This window comes from Staurois parvus, unplaced genomic scaffold, assembly GCF_062004578.1.
Source record: "Staurois parvus isolate SC_StPar_1 unplaced genomic scaffold, SC_StPar_1.0 ptg000291l, whole genome shotgun sequence".
Lineage (NCBI taxonomy): Eukaryota > Metazoa > Chordata > Amphibia > Anura > Ranidae > Staurois > Staurois parvus.
Window position 1 is genome coordinate 1 of NW_028318087.1, and position 17,613 is coordinate 17,613.

The 17,613-nt window shown below is 41.9% G+C and overlaps 1 protein-coding gene across 1 annotated transcript in view; it reads right to left on the bottom strand.

Annotated features, from left to right (window-relative positions):
• Positions 1–77: 77 nt before the first annotated feature.
• The window catches only part of LOC149458191 (tetraspanin-14-like), a 73,839-nt gene continuing 56,303 nt past the window's right edge, over positions 78–17,613 (bottom strand). Inside the window, exons 4-6 of the mRNA XM_089682471.1 lie at positions 9,825–9,971; positions 3,055–3,225; positions 78–2,539 (exon numbers count right to left, since the gene is read on the bottom strand). Coding sequence (XP_089538597.1) covers positions 2,396–2,539; positions 3,055–3,225; positions 9,825–9,971 — 462 coding nt within the window. The 3' untranslated portion in view covers positions 78–2,395. The remainder of the gene's footprint in view (positions 2,540–3,054; positions 3,226–9,824; positions 9,972–17,613) is intronic.

Consider the following 17,613-nt stretch of genomic DNA (forward strand, 5'->3'; position numbering starts at 1 on the left):
GTTTAGTGAAGTTGCTCTTTAAACCGCACCCCCCCTCCTCCCCCTCAGCGGCAGCCATATATTGACTTTACTTCCAATCAGGGGCGGACTGACCATTTGGAAACTCGGGCACTGCCCGAGGGCCCGGGGTCAGTAGGGGGCCCCATGAGATGCCCCTGGTACCTTTTTCATAGGCTTTTTTGAGTTTGGGCAAGGACACAGGGGCCCCATGTGTTGTCAGTCCACCCCTGCTTCCGCTCCTAAGGTCCTCACTGTATGGCCCTGCCCAGCCTTCACATTAAAATGTTGGGGCTGTGTTTGAACCAACAAGGGCAGCTTGGTCCTTTCATCCTTAAAAGCTGAGTTAAAATTCATGGTGGCCCTAGCCATCTAGAGTAGTATGTAATCAGCAACAGGAATGGCCAGTGCATAAGCAAAGTAGAAGCTGAAAGAGTCTGGAACTGGGCGAGTGGAGACAAAGAGAAGGAAAAGTTATTAATCAATGGGAATCAATGGTGGAGAAGGATCTGGGGGTTCTGGTAGATCACAAGCTTAAGAATGGCATGCAATGCCAAGCTACGGTTTCTAAAGCGAGCAAATTCCCCTCTTGTATTAACCTCCCTGGCGGTATTTCCGAGTGTAGCTCGGGGTAAAGTTTCAGTACCACAAGTGGTAACCCCGAGCTACACTCGGGAATACCATGCGGCGCTGCTCCGGGATCCCTCTTGAACTTACCTTGTCCTGCGCTCCCGCGATGTCCCCCCTGCAGTGTCAGCGGCAATGTCCTCCGGCGGATGCCGGAATCTGTCATCTGGGTTCCGTCCCCTGCGAGCGTCGGGACGTACAGGGGACGGAACGGCGGGGAATTTGAAAATGACAAAAAGTGACATTCACTAAAATCACATAGTAAAACATTAATGTATCAAACCATTTCACATACATTTTGTCCCTAGTGCTTTGTCCTGTGCCCTGCCTGCATTTTGACTGTTCTTTCTGCCTAGAAACTGAGAAACGTCCATGGCGTCCCTTTAGGTCAAAAACTGGTTTTAAACCAGCTAGAGAACAGCGATAGAAAATCAGAACCACTTGCAGAATTGAGTGATGATTCGTGGGGAAATTCATCATCAGACACTGAAAACGATTTTGCGACTTTGCTCAGTGATGTGCGAACTTGCTGCTATATTTCAAATTACAGTGTTTTTGGTTTGATTATATTATTGAATTAAATTTATTATTATTTTTTATGATTATTTATTAAATTATAATTTCATGTTTTAAGTTTTATCCTACCTTTTATCCTATGTTTACTAGACTCTTGTTCGGACAGATTTCAGTGAGTTATTCCTAAAAAAAATTACAGGCCTACAATATAAAACACCAAATTTCCATGCAAAATAATGGTACCGCTTTCAGCACCAAAAATCTGAAATAATCATACCGCCAGGGAGGTTAAAAAAGGTATAGACTCCAGAGAGAGAGATCTCATATTACCCCGGTACAAATCATTAGTAACACCTCATCTGGAATATGCAGTTCAGTTTTGGGCACTAATTCACAAAAAGAACATTGGGGAAATGGAGAAAGTACACAGAAGGGCAACTAAACTGATAGGAGGCATGGAGGAGATCAACTATGAGGAACGGAATTTATTCTCTCTTGAGAAGAGGAGATTAAGGGGGGATATGATCAACATGTATAAATACATCAGTGGTTCGTATAGTGAACTCGGTGTAGAGTTATTCACCCTGAGGTCATCACAGAGAACAAGGGGGCACGCTTTACGTCTGGAGGAAAAGAAATGTAATCTCCAAACACGGAAAGGTTTCTTCACAGTGAGAGCTGTGAAAATGTGGAATAGACTCCCTCAAGAGTTGGTTCAGGACAGCTCAGTGGATTGCTTTAAAAAAAAGGCCTGGATTCTTTCTTAGATACACAGAATATAACTGGATACTAATATTTATAGATAAAGTTGATCCAGGGAATATCCGATTGCCTCTTGGGGAATCAGGAAGGAATTTTGTTCCCTGCACGAGCAAATTGGATCATGCTTTGCTGGGTTTTTTTTTTGCCTTCCTCTGGATAAACTGTGGGTATAGGATTATAACTTTTTTTTTATGGTTGAACTGGATGGACTTTTGTCTTTTTTCAGCCAGACTAACTATGTAACTATAAAGGCTGCGCAGTGCCAGGCAAGGCTGTGCAATGTTGATCTCCAGAGAGAGGCTGAAGGTATGTGCTTAACTATGTGACTTTCATTGAGGTGGGAGATTAAAAAAAGACAACAATGTCCTTAAACAAATATTCCATGTACTGAATGTATTATTTACCATTAAGCTGCACCGCCACATGATCCGGATATAGTGTGTTTTCTCAGCACAATATTGCAAACAGATCACATGGGTAAAAAGGGAAATGCTTAAAAAGCCATACTTACAGCAGGATCTGCAATACAGCATGAGAAGGGCACCCCACACTTCTCTCTGCTCTGATTTTCACGAGTGCAGTTAAAATATTCATTCAAATTCCAGTCGTCTGGGCCCTGCGCACCACAACAATGGTTCTGCAAAAATAAGACATATATTTTACAAAACACATAAGAGAGGCCCTACGGGTTCACATGACTAGAAGGCACCATTCTCACAAAACGTAGCCATGATACTGATTGATTGACTACATCACCCTAGAATGAGGAACTCCCATTCTGGCATATCAATGATTCAGAGAATGATTTGATGTAATTTACAGGCAGATCACAGTATGTTCTGCTGCTTTACCAGCAAACAAAGTCAAACAATGTTTGTTAAAGTAAAGTGCTTCATTGCCAAAGTGTTTCACTGGAAGAGTAGGTTGCAAACTTGATGACTAGTAACAAAAAAGCCCTTCGGCGATGCTTAATTTTTATACAGTAGACATCTAATACAGATGACTTCCTGTGGTGAACATACAGTATTTTTACATGCAAGCAGAAATCATGTTTAATGTATCGTAGCTTAAAAAGAAAAAAAAAAGAAAAAAAGAAAAAGAAAGAAAAAAAAAACCACAGGTACCATAAGGAAAGTAAGTCTTCTTCCTTACCGCTTTTTGCAGGGAGTCTATGAGGTTCTGTAGATCTATGTCATCACGATAAGCTTTGATATTGTTTTCAAAAAATTCTTTGGCTCGATCTCTCACCCAGTCTTGGAAAAGAAAAGCCAATACTGCTACAGCCAGCTCCATGAAAAAGATGAGGACAATGGCACCACAGAACTGGGAAAAAAAAAAAAAAGACACACAACAGAAGTAAAAAATATGCATTTTTACACAGTCACCAATTAAATAAAGGAAACATACAGTAAATACCCCTTATGCTTTTTTATTTCTCAGATATGTAAAAGTGATTGTCTCAGAGTAAATAATCTGAATAATGCGTGATGTTTTCCAATACCTATTCCATTCATAATTCGTAATTATATATATGTACATATTAGGTGTCATGTACTGTTCCTTTTGACAATGCAAGTCGGCTAACTCATTCCCAAACAATGCTCTCCAATATTATTATTATACAGGATTTATAAAGCGCCAACAGTTTGCTTATTTTGGCACATAGTCACATTTCATTGGACTTTTTATAAATTTTTCATCATATTTGGTGTGATTATATTATGAATTAGTGCTACATTTTTTGTTTTATATCTTGCCTGCATTTTGATGTCAGCAGCTTTTTCATCACATTGATTAGCATCTAGTGCAGGTTTTCTGCCATATTTTTTTGCATTGGTATCATTTTGTTAAGAAATTAAATTTGTCCATGTTAACAGGGGCAGAGAGCAAAAAAAAAAAAAAACTTGGCAGAATCTGCAATACAACATAAGGAGGGTGCTCCACACTTACCACTGATTATTGTAAACTTGGAACCCCAACAAATTCATAGAGAGTAAACAGACAACAGTTAGAACTTCAGTTTTTCATTGCCAGAAGTACCCCCATTGGGGAGGCTTCCCCTCACTTCCATCCACAGGAAGTTAAAAAATGGGCATCTCCCCCCCCACATACACAGATTGAAATTAAAGTATAAAAAAGGTCAAAGCCTTCCCCTACTTTACCCAAACTTATAAACCTCCCCCTTTTGATTCTATGGTGTACATTAATGTGTTAAGGTTCACTGCATATAGATTGCTTTGGGGAAAAATTAGAAGAAAAAAAACAAAAAAAAAAGAGAACAGTTATCTTGTTTGTTTGTTTTTTGCAAGAACATGTGTTACAGCACTTCTAGGCCTACTGCACACTGTCTAGGTGCAGGCACAGTGCTATACATAGTACCAGTGTTTGGGTCCCTGTGCACTGAAGAACTAATGCATGGAACGCAGATCTTCTATGCAATACAAGTAGGTATGCAGTTGTGCACAGCAAATCAGGTTTAGCATTCACTGGTTTAGAACCTTTAGTTGCAGAGCAATGCCATGAATTAGCACTCCTGGAATGAGTTGTGTTTGGCAGCAGTACTGCCCAATGAACACCGCATTAATAGGTTTTCTGCAACTGCAAAGCAAAACAACACAGCCATGGCATCTGTACATCCCTGTCCAGTGTTTTTTTTTTTTTTTTTTTCACACAGGCAAATAGGGGGCATTAAAAGCAGGCGGCTTACTGCCCCTCAGCTGCCCACCTAAAGAAGAGCATGCAGCCAATCAGGCCTGTACAAATGCAGCAGTCACAGTGCTGTGCTTCGCGGCTGTGGCAAAGTCAAATTGTATGTCATAACTGGCACGCAGTACCACCGCCAAACACTACCCAATCAAGTTTAAAGTAGCACCACAGTCACCATGCTACTGCGTGCAAATCAAGCAGTCAAGGCATGGTAGTTGCCCCATGTTTCCAAATGCTTTGTAATCCTGGCTATGAGGTCATTCCCCATCCCCTCCTGCTGTGGTCAATCCAACAACAGCTATGAATGAGATGGCGGATTTGTAGCTGCAGCTTGTGTCGACTGTGGGCATCATCCGGAGATAAGCAACCACAAGAGGAATGCAGAAGCAGACATGTCCCTCTTCTTTCTGCATTCCTCCTGCCGCTGCATGTCTCTGGAAAGCGCTGACAGCTGAGGAAAGCTGTAGGTATAAATCAGCCATCTCCTTTATAGTTGTTGTTGGAGGAGGGGGGCAGGTCAGAACTCAAACTAGGGTTAGGAAGGACTCTGGAACACAGGAAAAAAACACTACATGTACAATGTCACATAGTGGGAGAACTTATTACATTTTAATGATACATATTCTTTAAAACATGATACAGTGTATAGTACCTAAATACTGAAAGAGAAACAGCAATGGACAGATGTTATAATTTGAATCCCTACGCTCAAACTTTTATAACAGAGCAGCCTTGCCTCAGAGAGATCACTTTATTTTGTATTATTACTTGTATCTAATATGTCCCTTTAGAGTAGACAGTGCCAGGCTGAAATCCAGTGTAGAGCCACCCTACCTTTTGGCTCAATGCTGATAACAGACACATAGCAGATAACTGTCATACAACAAAGTTCCTGTCTGGATTATATGAAAGAAGACTTTGTTCATGGACAGTTTTACCCTCCTCCAGCAGCCCAAGCAGAGCATCAGTTATCAGCTATGAGATTAGGCAGGAAACAGATCAGATTTTATGGGGATCTCAAAGCCAGGCACAGATGACATTTTTGCTACTATTGTTGCAGTTAAATAACAGCACACACACATATTTTAGAGAGGCAAGTATGCACTGTTCTTAAAGCTCAAAATATTTCTGAAGCCAAAACTTTTATTTTCATTTCAGATAGTACAGAGAATGGTTAAAACATCTTTCAGGTATTTCACTGAGGAGATTTCCCTTCATTTCCTGAAAACACAATAAGTAGTTACATATAGTTACATAGTTAATCTGGCTGAAAAAAGACAAAAGTCCACCCAGTTCAACCATAGGAAAAAAAAAAAAAAAAAAGTTATAATCCTATACCCACAGTTGATCCAGAGTAAGGCAAAAAAACCCCAGCAAAGCATGATCCAATTAGTTAAAGAAACAAATTTGTCAAAATGATGGAAATCCCCCTCAAAGGGTCATTTCACAAGGGTGACAAAGGGACGGTATAAACAGGTGGTTGACCCGCGCTTTTACCACCACCTGATAACCCAGCAGCTGGACAGTGTAGTACACATGCCGAGGTTGCCATGCTTTACTTCGCGGCCATGACCAATTTAATTCAGCTTGGAGAGCTTCACAGGCAGCACCCCCTGTCAAACTTGCCCACTGATGTTAAAAGGGTGATATAGCAACCACTCACCAGCCACTTGGATTAAAAAATAAATAAATAATCATATCCCGAATGCCTGGAAGACACTGCTCTATTGTTCTCTGAAAAGAAATCCACCGCGGATCAATTTTCAGGGGGTGGTAGAGACTGCAGCCCATGTGAAATAGTACTTAGCAAGCTGTCATGGTAAAAAAGTGCCTACACAAGAAGATTTATCTTCTATTCCTATTCTGGTAACAAATCAACATTTTCAATGCTTCTTCCCTTTCAGTCTTGCTGACAATGTTGCAGAAGACAAATAGAGAAGGCGAATCTCCCTAGTAAAGACAGAGGAGAAAATAAAAACCTGTTAGGGGCTCTAACACCTGTTGGTAGTGCAACAACACTCAGGGCCAGTTCACACCATGGTCACAAAGGAACCCGCAGCACATTCCTGTTCAATTCACATGCGGTTCTGTGCAGTGTGATTTCAGTCTATTAATTGAAATCACAGTAGTGCATGCATCACTTTGAGAAATGCACTGCAACCGGATTGCATGGTACTTCTGTGCCATGTGATCGAGTGAGGTCGAACAAAGTGCGTTTGCGACCTGCGTTTGGGGTGTCTAACTTACTATTGACACCAGCTACAGATGTGAACTGGGCTGCATTTTGAAGGCGCTGTGAATTGCACAGGAATGCACAGTGTGTTCCTGTGCTTCTTCTTTGTGGGCACAGTGTAAAATGGCTGTACTATAGCTATGGCAAAGCAGCGTAGTCGCACTAGGACAGAAAGTATGTTAGGACTACAGAACCCAGCCCCCCAAAATGTCCATAATGTACAATTTGAAGAGAAGTAGGGTCCAGTGTTAATTGCATATAATGGTAATTATTGCATATCTTTAATATGACCTTCGCCTTTTACCAAGCTCGTTATCATAGTTTTTTTTCTCCTGTTATAGTAACGTTCACCTCCAAGAAGATATAAAAAGATACACTTATTTTTCTATGGTTGAACTGGATGGACTTTTGTCTTTTTTCAGCCAGGCTAACTATGTAACAAATTAAAGCAACAATATATTTATTTATTAATACACCATTAAAAGTATTATTTTAAATGAAAGCATAGGAAATACCTGAAGTGTACTTGGTATCAAACTTTTGCAGTACCTGCATGGCTCACGTGCCATCAGAAAGCCTACTGATTGGTGCATAAAGCAGGGACACAGGCTGTGGGACTAGTCAAGACCTGTAAGTGTTAGTTAACTGCTGCAGAGATCTGTAGCAGAGCAGTGTAAATCTCAAGAATGGAAAGAAGGTAAAACAGCTCCCAAATATGTATTACATACTCTATGCCTGTTTAGCGGTTTGCCTGCATATTTACGTCTATATACAGTCAGATCTATCATTGGCTAAGGATGAGCACAGAGTGCTCACATTTCAGCTATTCAGCCCACAAAAGACATAAAATCACTTAATTGCCCAACAACGCCAAAAGCATGACAGAGGTATTTGCCTTTCAGCAGCAGCAGCCTGAATACAATTGTGTGCCAATAAATTACACATTTGATAGGATGCAGTTGCTGTTCAGCCAATATTTTCACCCAGCTCAGCCAACTATTAAATCAACTTTTGTTGAGCCAGGTAGTGCTTGGCAGAGCCACCGTGGCTTTTATTTCAGCCAGTTCAACATTAAATCGATCAATATTTGAGACGTTTATTTCCAGCTTAAGTGCAATTACTTTGTCTATTTCTTACCACCTGTTGCACTACACAGGGAGTGCATTGTTTTTAATAAGGTGAAAAACTCAGACATGCCTTGTAAGAAATAGCAGTACAGAAGGACAATTGTGCAACATTAGAAAGCAGGAAGGAGAAGCTGGATAGCCATGTAATGAGCAAACATAACTGCTGTTCCGTTTTACATCTTTGCCTAAAACCACTGAAATAGTATGCAGTCCCTTTAATGTAATGTTTAGTTAAATTTATATTTCTTTCAGCAATAAATATGTAAATTTTTTTTCTCTTTAAGACATGCATCCATCCAACTTAAAAAGTTACACTAAAGCTTTGTTTTGTTTTTTTATTAACAAACATGTCTATACTTACCTGCTCTGTGCAGTGGTTTTGCACAGAGTAGCCCCGATCTACTTCTTTTTGGGTGTCCGCAGATGCTCCTAGCTCCTTCCCCTCGAGCAGTGCCCCCAAGGAAAGCCGCTCGCCCTGGGGGCACCGCTGCATGTTAGTCCTGGAGTCGCTGCTTTAAGCGTCCATAAGACACTGGCTGAGATTGACAGCAGTGGGAACCAATGAGCTCCTGCTGCTCTCTCAGCCATTGAGGAAAATGAGACTGTTGAAAATGTCGCTGTATCAAAGGGGGCTCAGGAGGACACTGCACACAGAAGGTTTTTTTACCTTCATGCACAGAATACAGTACACGAAGGTAAAAAGCCTTGAGCCTTTAGAATCACTTTAAGGGCAGGTTCACTTGTTTGGATGATTGCGTGCGCGGGAATCACACCTGTTCACGCACCTGCAACCAAGTGAAGCCAAAACATGTTGCTCTTTTACAGATATGCAGGGATAAATTATTATTATTATTATTATTATACAGTATTTATAAAGCGCCAATAGTTCGCTCAGCGCTGTACATTACAAAGGGGGACAGAACATGTGACAGAACAATACCAATACAATGCAAAACATGAGGGGATCGAGGGCCCTGCTCTTTCAAGCTTACAATCTAGGAGGGAGGGGATGGTGGCACAGGAGGAGATAGCTGTGGGGGATGGAGTGGTAGGAAGAGTGGAGGAGGTCGGCAAGTTAGCAGGGGGCGGGGTAGGCTTCCCTGAAGAGATGGGTTTTCAGGGTGCGCCTAAAGGAGAGGAGAGTAGGTGATAATCTGATGGGTTGGGGCAGGGAGTTCCAGAGGATGGGTGACACCCTGGAGAAGTCCTGGAGGCGGGCATGGGAGGAGGAGACCAGGGAACTAGAGAGAAGGAGGTCTTGTGAGGAGCGGAGTGTGCGTGCTGGGCGGTACTTGGATATTAGGTCAGTGATGTAGTTCGGGGCAGTATGGTGGACAGCTTTGTACGTCAGCGTTAGGATTTTGTGGGTGCCCCACACAACTAAATGCGCAGCGTGAAAGAGTACCTTGTGAATTCCCTGTGCTGAAGTTTTAAAATGGTGCAGGAACCTTCTTTCTGCATTTCCTGCTGGCTCAGCAGCCCATTCATTTGAATGTGCTGTTATGCCCACGCAAATGCGTCATTAAAATATTATTGCAGTTTTGGCGCAGAACAACAGAAATAAAAAGGTAGTGCCACTTCTTTGCTCTCATCTAAAAATTTCAACTTTCCAACTGAACTCTTTTAGAAAACTGTAAAACCATTTCAGGATATGCCAAAATGAGAGGTTTTCCAGTGTCCTAAAAGTGGTATCAGCTCCAAAATCAGATAAAAATAACATATATGTCTCACTTGACATGTTTGTTTGGTTTTTATTCATAACATAACATTAAAATTCCATGAAATCTTCTTGGGAGAATCTTAAATATGTAAGATGATGAAATAACTGCAGGTGTATGCAACAGAGGTGAACTTACAAATTTCAGGAGGCAAATGTTTTCCCGGAGAGCTCCTACACATCCAGCAAAGCCTAACGTAAACATAATGACCCCAACCACTAGGACCAGCCAGACTGGGTCGAATCCATGGAGTCGGGTCACCTTTGTTATGTCTGACAGTATCCCCTGCAAAGAAACAAAAAGGATAACCAAGTTACAGGGAGGAGTTCTTCATGTATATAGAGAAAAGGAATTCTGACACTATAGGTAGGCTCCAGGAATACTTCCACTGATGATTCTGTATCAGAATACATATAAGGAGCCAGAACACATTATGACAGGCTTCAGCATCAATTTCTATGGAGACCTGGAGCATTTAAAGGGTAAGGAAACTTTCATATAAAATGTCTGTATCCATTCACCTCCACCTCCCTGAGCAGAACAAGCCCACCCTTCACCCCCAAAGCTCAATACTAACGGAGATGGTGCTGCCGAAGATTGCTTCACAGATCACAGTGTCCCTGCCCCAAAGAGGTCTATGTGATTTCACTTGATGATCATATGAAGTAATCAGTGGAGGAATGTAATCAGCTTTGAGGAGGGAAAGTGGGCTAGTTCAAGGAGTGGTGGCAGAAGGGTAAGACATTTTGTTTGTAAGTTTCCTTACCTTATAACGGAATGTGATTAGCATAGTGAAAGAGCTGTAAAACCCCTGTGTGCTGCATCTGTGATATCTGTGAAATTCTAGACTGAGCTCATCTTTCCTTTTAAAAATGTTAAAATTCTTGGCCGTCCTGATGATCCAATGGCTCAGAACAAATTTGCATATCAGGAGTACAGACTTTCTTAGGGCTGATGTCAATGGGCAAAAACCAAGGTCAGCAAAATCTCACTAATTTTATTTGAGCTGTACACATGGCAGTTCAGGGGCAGCACTTGACCTGCTGTGTACTGTGTTTCTTGGAACTAAGAAAGTCATACTAAAGCGAGTTTGTACTGCAGGCAAAGCAAGTCAAACAGTCTTTTTTCTTGTCAAATGCTGTATTTTCCTTTCCCAACACAGCTGCATGCAGGTGAATGGAAAACACAGGTTAGAACACCTGTCAACATCAACCCTTAGGCCCCTTTTACACCTGCCTACCTCCGGGTCTGACCTGGTCCGCTCAAAAAAACACCGTAAGGAGATCCATACTCTAGGCAGATTACAGGGTAGTCAATGCAAAAAAACAACAAAGCCTGTGTCCACCTGGCCGCTCCTTAAAGAGACCTGCCATTCGCCCACTCTGCTCCGATTATTAGGGGATCTGTGAGCAGATCCCCTGTTAATCAGAACAGATTCCACTGTTTTGGACTCGGTCAGTTACAGACCATTTACCGTGATCTACCAGTGAGCCAAATTAATATAGAATTACGTGCACGTGGAAGAAAGACACTGTTGCAGTATGTCAACTTCCTAAAAATTCTGTTTTATTGAGGAACTAACAGTATCATTTACAGGGCTTATGATGCAGACAAAGCATATACATTGATTGGGTGAAAAGTCCACTGGGTTTCTGCGTGTTCTTCCATCCGTGTTGATATCTTCCAATCATTTTCCCCAAAAAGACTCATTCCCTTTTATGGGGGTTGTTTACATTAAAAGACACTTTTCTCCTAATGAGTCACCAAGGGTGAGACTCCGGATGAAGGCGCCATCTTAATTATCATCATTGTTCTGTCAACTTATATCTGATTGTTTACTTAAGAGAGTAAGGAATTTTAAAGAGCAAGAAGCAGAAAGTAGCAAGACTATAAAATTGTCATTTTACTGATCATCTAATAGAACGTGGACTGTCTATCACAATCCACTACACCACCTTATGTGAAAGGTAATCTGCAAGTTTAAGGTCAATTGTTTCAAATAAAAAACACCTAACGCTAGAGCTGGCCATAGATGGTTCAAATCTCAGCTGGTTCAACAGGAATGTATGGGAAGGCTGAATGTAGCCAAGTTGACTGACTGATTAACTTGGGTACAACCAGCCGATCTAATTATGGATGCAATTGTTGGCAGCTAACTAGCAGTAATCACTGTAGTTTCCCAGCGGGGACGGCTCCCCGGCTGGAAGAATACAATGGCTCTGCGGGAGGGAATCAAGCAATTTTCTTTCCTGCATTCTCATAGTTGCAGGAAAATAAATCGCTCCATCTATGGCAGGCTTAAATGTTTTTTTGTTTTTTTTTTGAGGTCAGAACCTCTCAAATTATTTATTGTCGTCTCACTAGCATTGTAATCAGGACCTAAAGCAAGTGGAAATCCAACAGTTAGAGTTGTCACTAGAAAAAGAATAGGCTGATAATAACCTTCCAATAGGGCCACATTTGTTCAGGTGACAACCAAGAGGGAATTCTGCTTGCTTTAGATAGATTAATTTTAGAAAAAAAATTTATTTATTTTTTAACAAATGCACATTTAAGTCAATATGAACATTTTTGCATTTATAAGTGGCATTGTCAATCTGGCATTGATTTCATGAAGCTGGGTGCCTAGCTAGCTAGATCTCTGTATACATTTACAGTTGCAAGAAAAAGTATGTGAACCCCTTGGGATTACGTGGAGTTTTGCATGAATCGGGCATAAAATGTGCTCTGAACGTCATCTAAGTCACAACAATAGAAGAACACAGTCTGCTGAACATAATACTACACAAACATTAGATGTTGCCATGGTTTAATTGCACATAACATGTAAACATTCAGTGCAGGGAGGAAAAAGTATGTGAGGCCCTAGCTTAATGACTTCTCCCAGAGCTAATTGGAGCCAGGAGTGAGCCAACTTTGACTCCAATCAGTGTGATGATATTGGATGTGTTGCTGACAGCTGTTCTGCCCTTAAAAAACACACACCTGTTTTGGGTTTACTGGTTTCAAGAAGCACTGTCTGATGTGAACCATGCCTCGCAGAAAAGAGCTCTCAGAAGACCTACGATCAAGAATTGATGACTTGCATGAAGCTGGAAAGGGTTACAAAAGTATCCCCAAAAGCCTTGATGTTCATGTGTCCACGGTAAGACAGACTGTCTACAAATGGAGAAAGTTTAGCACGGTTGCTACTCTCCCTAGGGGTGGTCGTCCTGTAAAAATGACTGCAAGAGCACAGCGCAGAATGCTGCATGAGGTAAAGAAGAATCCCAGAGTGTCACCTAAAGACCTACAAAAATCTCTGGCACATGCTAACATTTTTGTTGACACATCTACAATAAGGAAACCATTAAACAAGAATGGAGTACATGGGAGGACACCACCGAAGAAGCCATTGCTATCCAAAAAGAATATTGCAGCACGTTTGAAGTTTGCAAAAGAGCACCTGGATGTTCCACAGCACTACTGGCAAAATATACTGTGGACAGATGAAACCAAGATTGAGTTGTTTGGGAAGAACACACAACACTATGTGTGGAGAAAAAAAGGCACAGAACACCAACATCAAAACCTCATCCCCACTGTAAAACATGGCGGAGGGAGCATCATGGTTTGGGGCTGCTTTGCTGCCTCAGGGCCTGGATGGATTGTTGTCATTGATGGGAAAATGAATTCCAGAGTTTATCAAGACATTTTGCAGGAAAACATACGACCATCTGTCCACCAACTGAAGCTCCGCAGAGGATGGGTGATGCAACAGGACAATGACCCAAAGCATACAAGTAATTCAACAAAACAATGGCTGCAACAGCACAAAATACGCCTTATGGAGTGGCCCAGTCAGAGTCCTGACCTCAAACCGATTGAAATGTTGTGGCATGACCTTAAGAGAGCGATTCACACCAGACATCCCAAGAATATTGCTACACTGAAACAGTTTTGTGAAGAGGAGTGGTCCAAAATTACTCCAGATCGTTGTGCAGGTCTGATCTGCAACTACAGGAAACGTTTGGTTGAGGTTATTGCTCCCAAAGGAGGGTCAGCCAGTTATTAAGTCCAAAGGTTCACATACTTTTTCCTCTCTGCACTGTGAATGTTTACATGTTATGTGCAATTAAACCATGGCAACATCTAACGTTTGGTAGTATTATGTTCAGCAGACTGTGTTCTTCTATTGTTGTGACTTAGATGACGTTCAGAGCACATTTTATGCCCAATTCATGCTAAACTCCATGTAATCCCAAGGGGTTCACATACTTTTTCTTGCAACTGTATAACAGGTATTTACAGCTGTGCTCAAAAGTTTGCATATCCTGGCAGAAATCATGACATTTTGGCATTTATATTGAAAATATGACTAGTCATGCTAAAATACTGCCTTTTATTTAACTACCTGCCGACCGCAGATAGCCGAATGACGGCTTCACTGCGGCCGGCCAGTTCTGAGTGGACGTCATATGACGTCCTCCCAGAACGCGCTCTCCTGCGCGCCCCAGGGGGCGCGCACCCGGCGATCTCCGTGATCGCTGTGTCCTACGGACACAGCTGATCACGTGATGTGGTAAAAGGCCAATCACAGCGGCCTTTTACCACCTGATCAGCGGTGTCCAATGACACACTGATCAGAGGGAAATGCAAGTGCCGGTTCTCGGCTGCACTTTCCTCACGCTATCAGATCGTGAGGAAAGTACTGCCGAGAACCGGCAGTTGTCAGAGCGGGGATCGGCACCGATCATCAGGGCACTGATGATCAGTGCCCTGATGATTGGTGCCCAGCAGTGCCACCCGCAAGTTCCGCCCACCTGTGCCCAGCAGTGCGCCCACTAGCTCCACCCACCTGTGCCCAGCAGTGCACCCACCTGTGCCCAGCAGTGCACCCACCTGTGCCACTCTGCAGTGCCACCTACCTGTGCCCAGAAGTGCCACCTACATGTGCCCAGCAGTGCCACCCACCTGTGCCCACCCACCTGTGCCCACCAGTGCCACCCACCTGTGCCCACCCACCTGTGCTGCCCACCAGTGCCACCCACCAGTGCAGCCCAGCAGTGCCACCCACCAGTGCAGCCCAGCAGTGCCACCCACCAGTGCAGCCCAGCAGTGCCACCCACCAGTGCAGCCCAGCAGTGCTGCCAGTCAGTGCCACCAGTCAGTGCCCAGGGGTTGTGCCAGTCAGTGCCGCCAGTCAGTGCCCAGCAGTGATGCCAGTCAGTGCCGTCTATCAGTACCCATCATCAGTGTCACCTATCAGTGCCGCCTATCAGTGCTGCATATTAGTGCCGCCTATCCGTGACACCTCATTAGTACTGCCTATCAGTGCCCTTTAGTGCTGCCTATCAGTGCCCATCAGTGCCGCCTATCAGTGCCCATCAGTGCTGCCTCATCAACGCACATCAGTGAAGGAGAAAAAATGCCTGTTTGAAAAATTTTTATAATAGAAACAAAGAAACTTTTTTTTTTTCAAATTTTTTGCACTTTTTTATTTATAGCGCAAAATAGTAAAGCGCCCAGTGGCGATTAAATAACACCAAAAGAAAGCTCTATTTGTGAGAAAAAAATGATCAAAATTTCATATGGGTACAATGTTGCATGACCGCGCAATTGTCAAAGTGCAGCAGCGCTGAAAGCTGAAAATTGGCCTGGTAAATAAGGGGGTATAAGTGCCTGGTAGGCAAGTGGTTAAGAATGATGTTCATATGAAGCCATTTATTTAAAATAATTGTTTGGCTCCTTTTTAAACCATAACAACAACAGATATTACCAAAATGGCCCTAATGAAGAGTTTACATACCCTGGGATGTTTGGCCTTGGTATAGATGCACAAGGTGACCTCAAATCCTGGTTACAATATGCTTCATGCGTCTCACCGGCTCATTTTAGTTCAAGTATCACCGTACTGTGATCCTTAAAACAACCACACTGTCTTTTTCCAGAGCAGTCAGTATTTCTCCTGAGGTTACCTCTGGATTTTTCTTTGTATCCTGAACAATTCTTCTGACAGTTGTGACTGCAATCTTTCTTGGTCTACCTGACCTTTGCTTGGTATCAGGAGATCCCTGAACTTTCCACTTCTTAAGTGATTGAACCGTACTGACTGGCATAAGCTTTGGATACCTCTTTATATTCTTTTCCATCTTTATAAAGTTCCATTACCTGTTACACAGGTCTTTTGATGGTTCTTTTCTGCTCCCCATGGCTCAGTATCTAGCCTGCTCAGTGCATCCATGTGAGAGCTAACAAACTCATTGACTATTTATACACAGACACTAATTGCAGTTTAAAAGACCACAGATGTGGGAAATTAACCTTTAATCGCCATCTTAACCTGTGTATGTCTGTACCAAGGCCAAACATTCCAGGCAGGGTTGATAAAAATCGATGATTAAAAAAAAAAAAAAAATTGGATGTTTTTGATTTAAATTAGATTATTTTTTAATTTTAGCAAATTTGTTTTAATAAAATGCTTTTGGAGTAAAAAAAAAACAAAAAAAAAAAAACTCTATCTATAGTTTTCTATTTAAGATACATTAATTTAGTTTATTCAGCATGAAATGGAGCTTAATTAGGTAGCATGAGGCTGTATATTCTGCAATATTTATATTTTTGGCAAACTCATTCAATGAATACAAGCTCTGCAAGCTGTGATAACATGCACTGCATTGATGCATTCAAACAATTTCACAGAAACCGTGAGAAAAAACATTAAAGAATTTGAGTAGTTCAACTATGTGTGGTTAACCTATTAAACTAAAATTGGTTCTGATATCGCTGTTTTACTAACCTGACAGCTTATTATTCTAAAAAGGAAACTTTCATGTGGTTTGCAAATATTAAAGATTCTAACTACCAGCAAGAATGAGTTGGATTCCTTACAATTAAAGAGCACCTGTCATTTTAGATCCATCATGGCAGCGCCTGTCAGCGGGCATCCACTCACCTGCTCCCACCACTCACCTTGTTATGTCACTGCCGCATCACCAGCCATCCCATTAAAGTGAATAGGACTGTCAGTGAGTCAAAAGTGGGTCAGAGGAGTCGCCGCTGTGGGACAGAGATGACAGTTGCTCTTTAAAAATTATGATCGGATTTAAAATGGAGTCTTCTCACTAGTGATTTAAATCAAATCCACCCTGATTCCAGGTTATGTAAATTTTTGATCAGGGCCATTTGGGTGATTTCTATTATCATTAGGATTCAAAAAGTAGCAAAACAACTATGAAAATAAATGGTTTCATATGATCACTATCTTTAGATAAAAAGACTTTTTTTGGCATGCTCAATCATATTTACAATATAAATGCCAAAATGTCATCATTTTTGCCAGGGTATGCAAACCTTTGAGCACAACTGTATATAGCACTGACAGTTTACTCAGCATTTCAATACTGTATGTTCACATCATTCCCTGCCCTCAAAAAGAGCTTACAGTCTAAGATTCATATCTCAAATGCATACATATTGTATACTACGAGCCAATCAACCGACTAGCATATCTTTGGTGTGTGGGAGGAAACTGGACTACCCGAAAGAAACCCACGTATGCACAGGAAGAATATATTAAATCACATGCAGGCAGTGTTAGGATTGGAGTGCTGCATTGCATAAGTACCAAGCTAACCACTAACCTACCGTGCTATCTATTTGTAACTGGGTTATGCTCTTGATATGAATGACCCTATACCCAAGCCTGTTTCACTGGTTTTAAAGACTGTTGGGTCTCTGGGTCTATTACAGTTTTGTCCGCACACAATACAGAATGGAGAGGGAGCTTGCACAGCAGACAAACCTCTCAAACCTACCATTTAAAAGGCCAAATACAGCTGTCAATGACAAAGCTACTGTAATTCCTAGCATAAAGCAGGTCATTGACTGATATTCCTTGTTGCCTTGAACTGCTTTTAAACAAGAGTGGGACCTAACAGCATGCCTT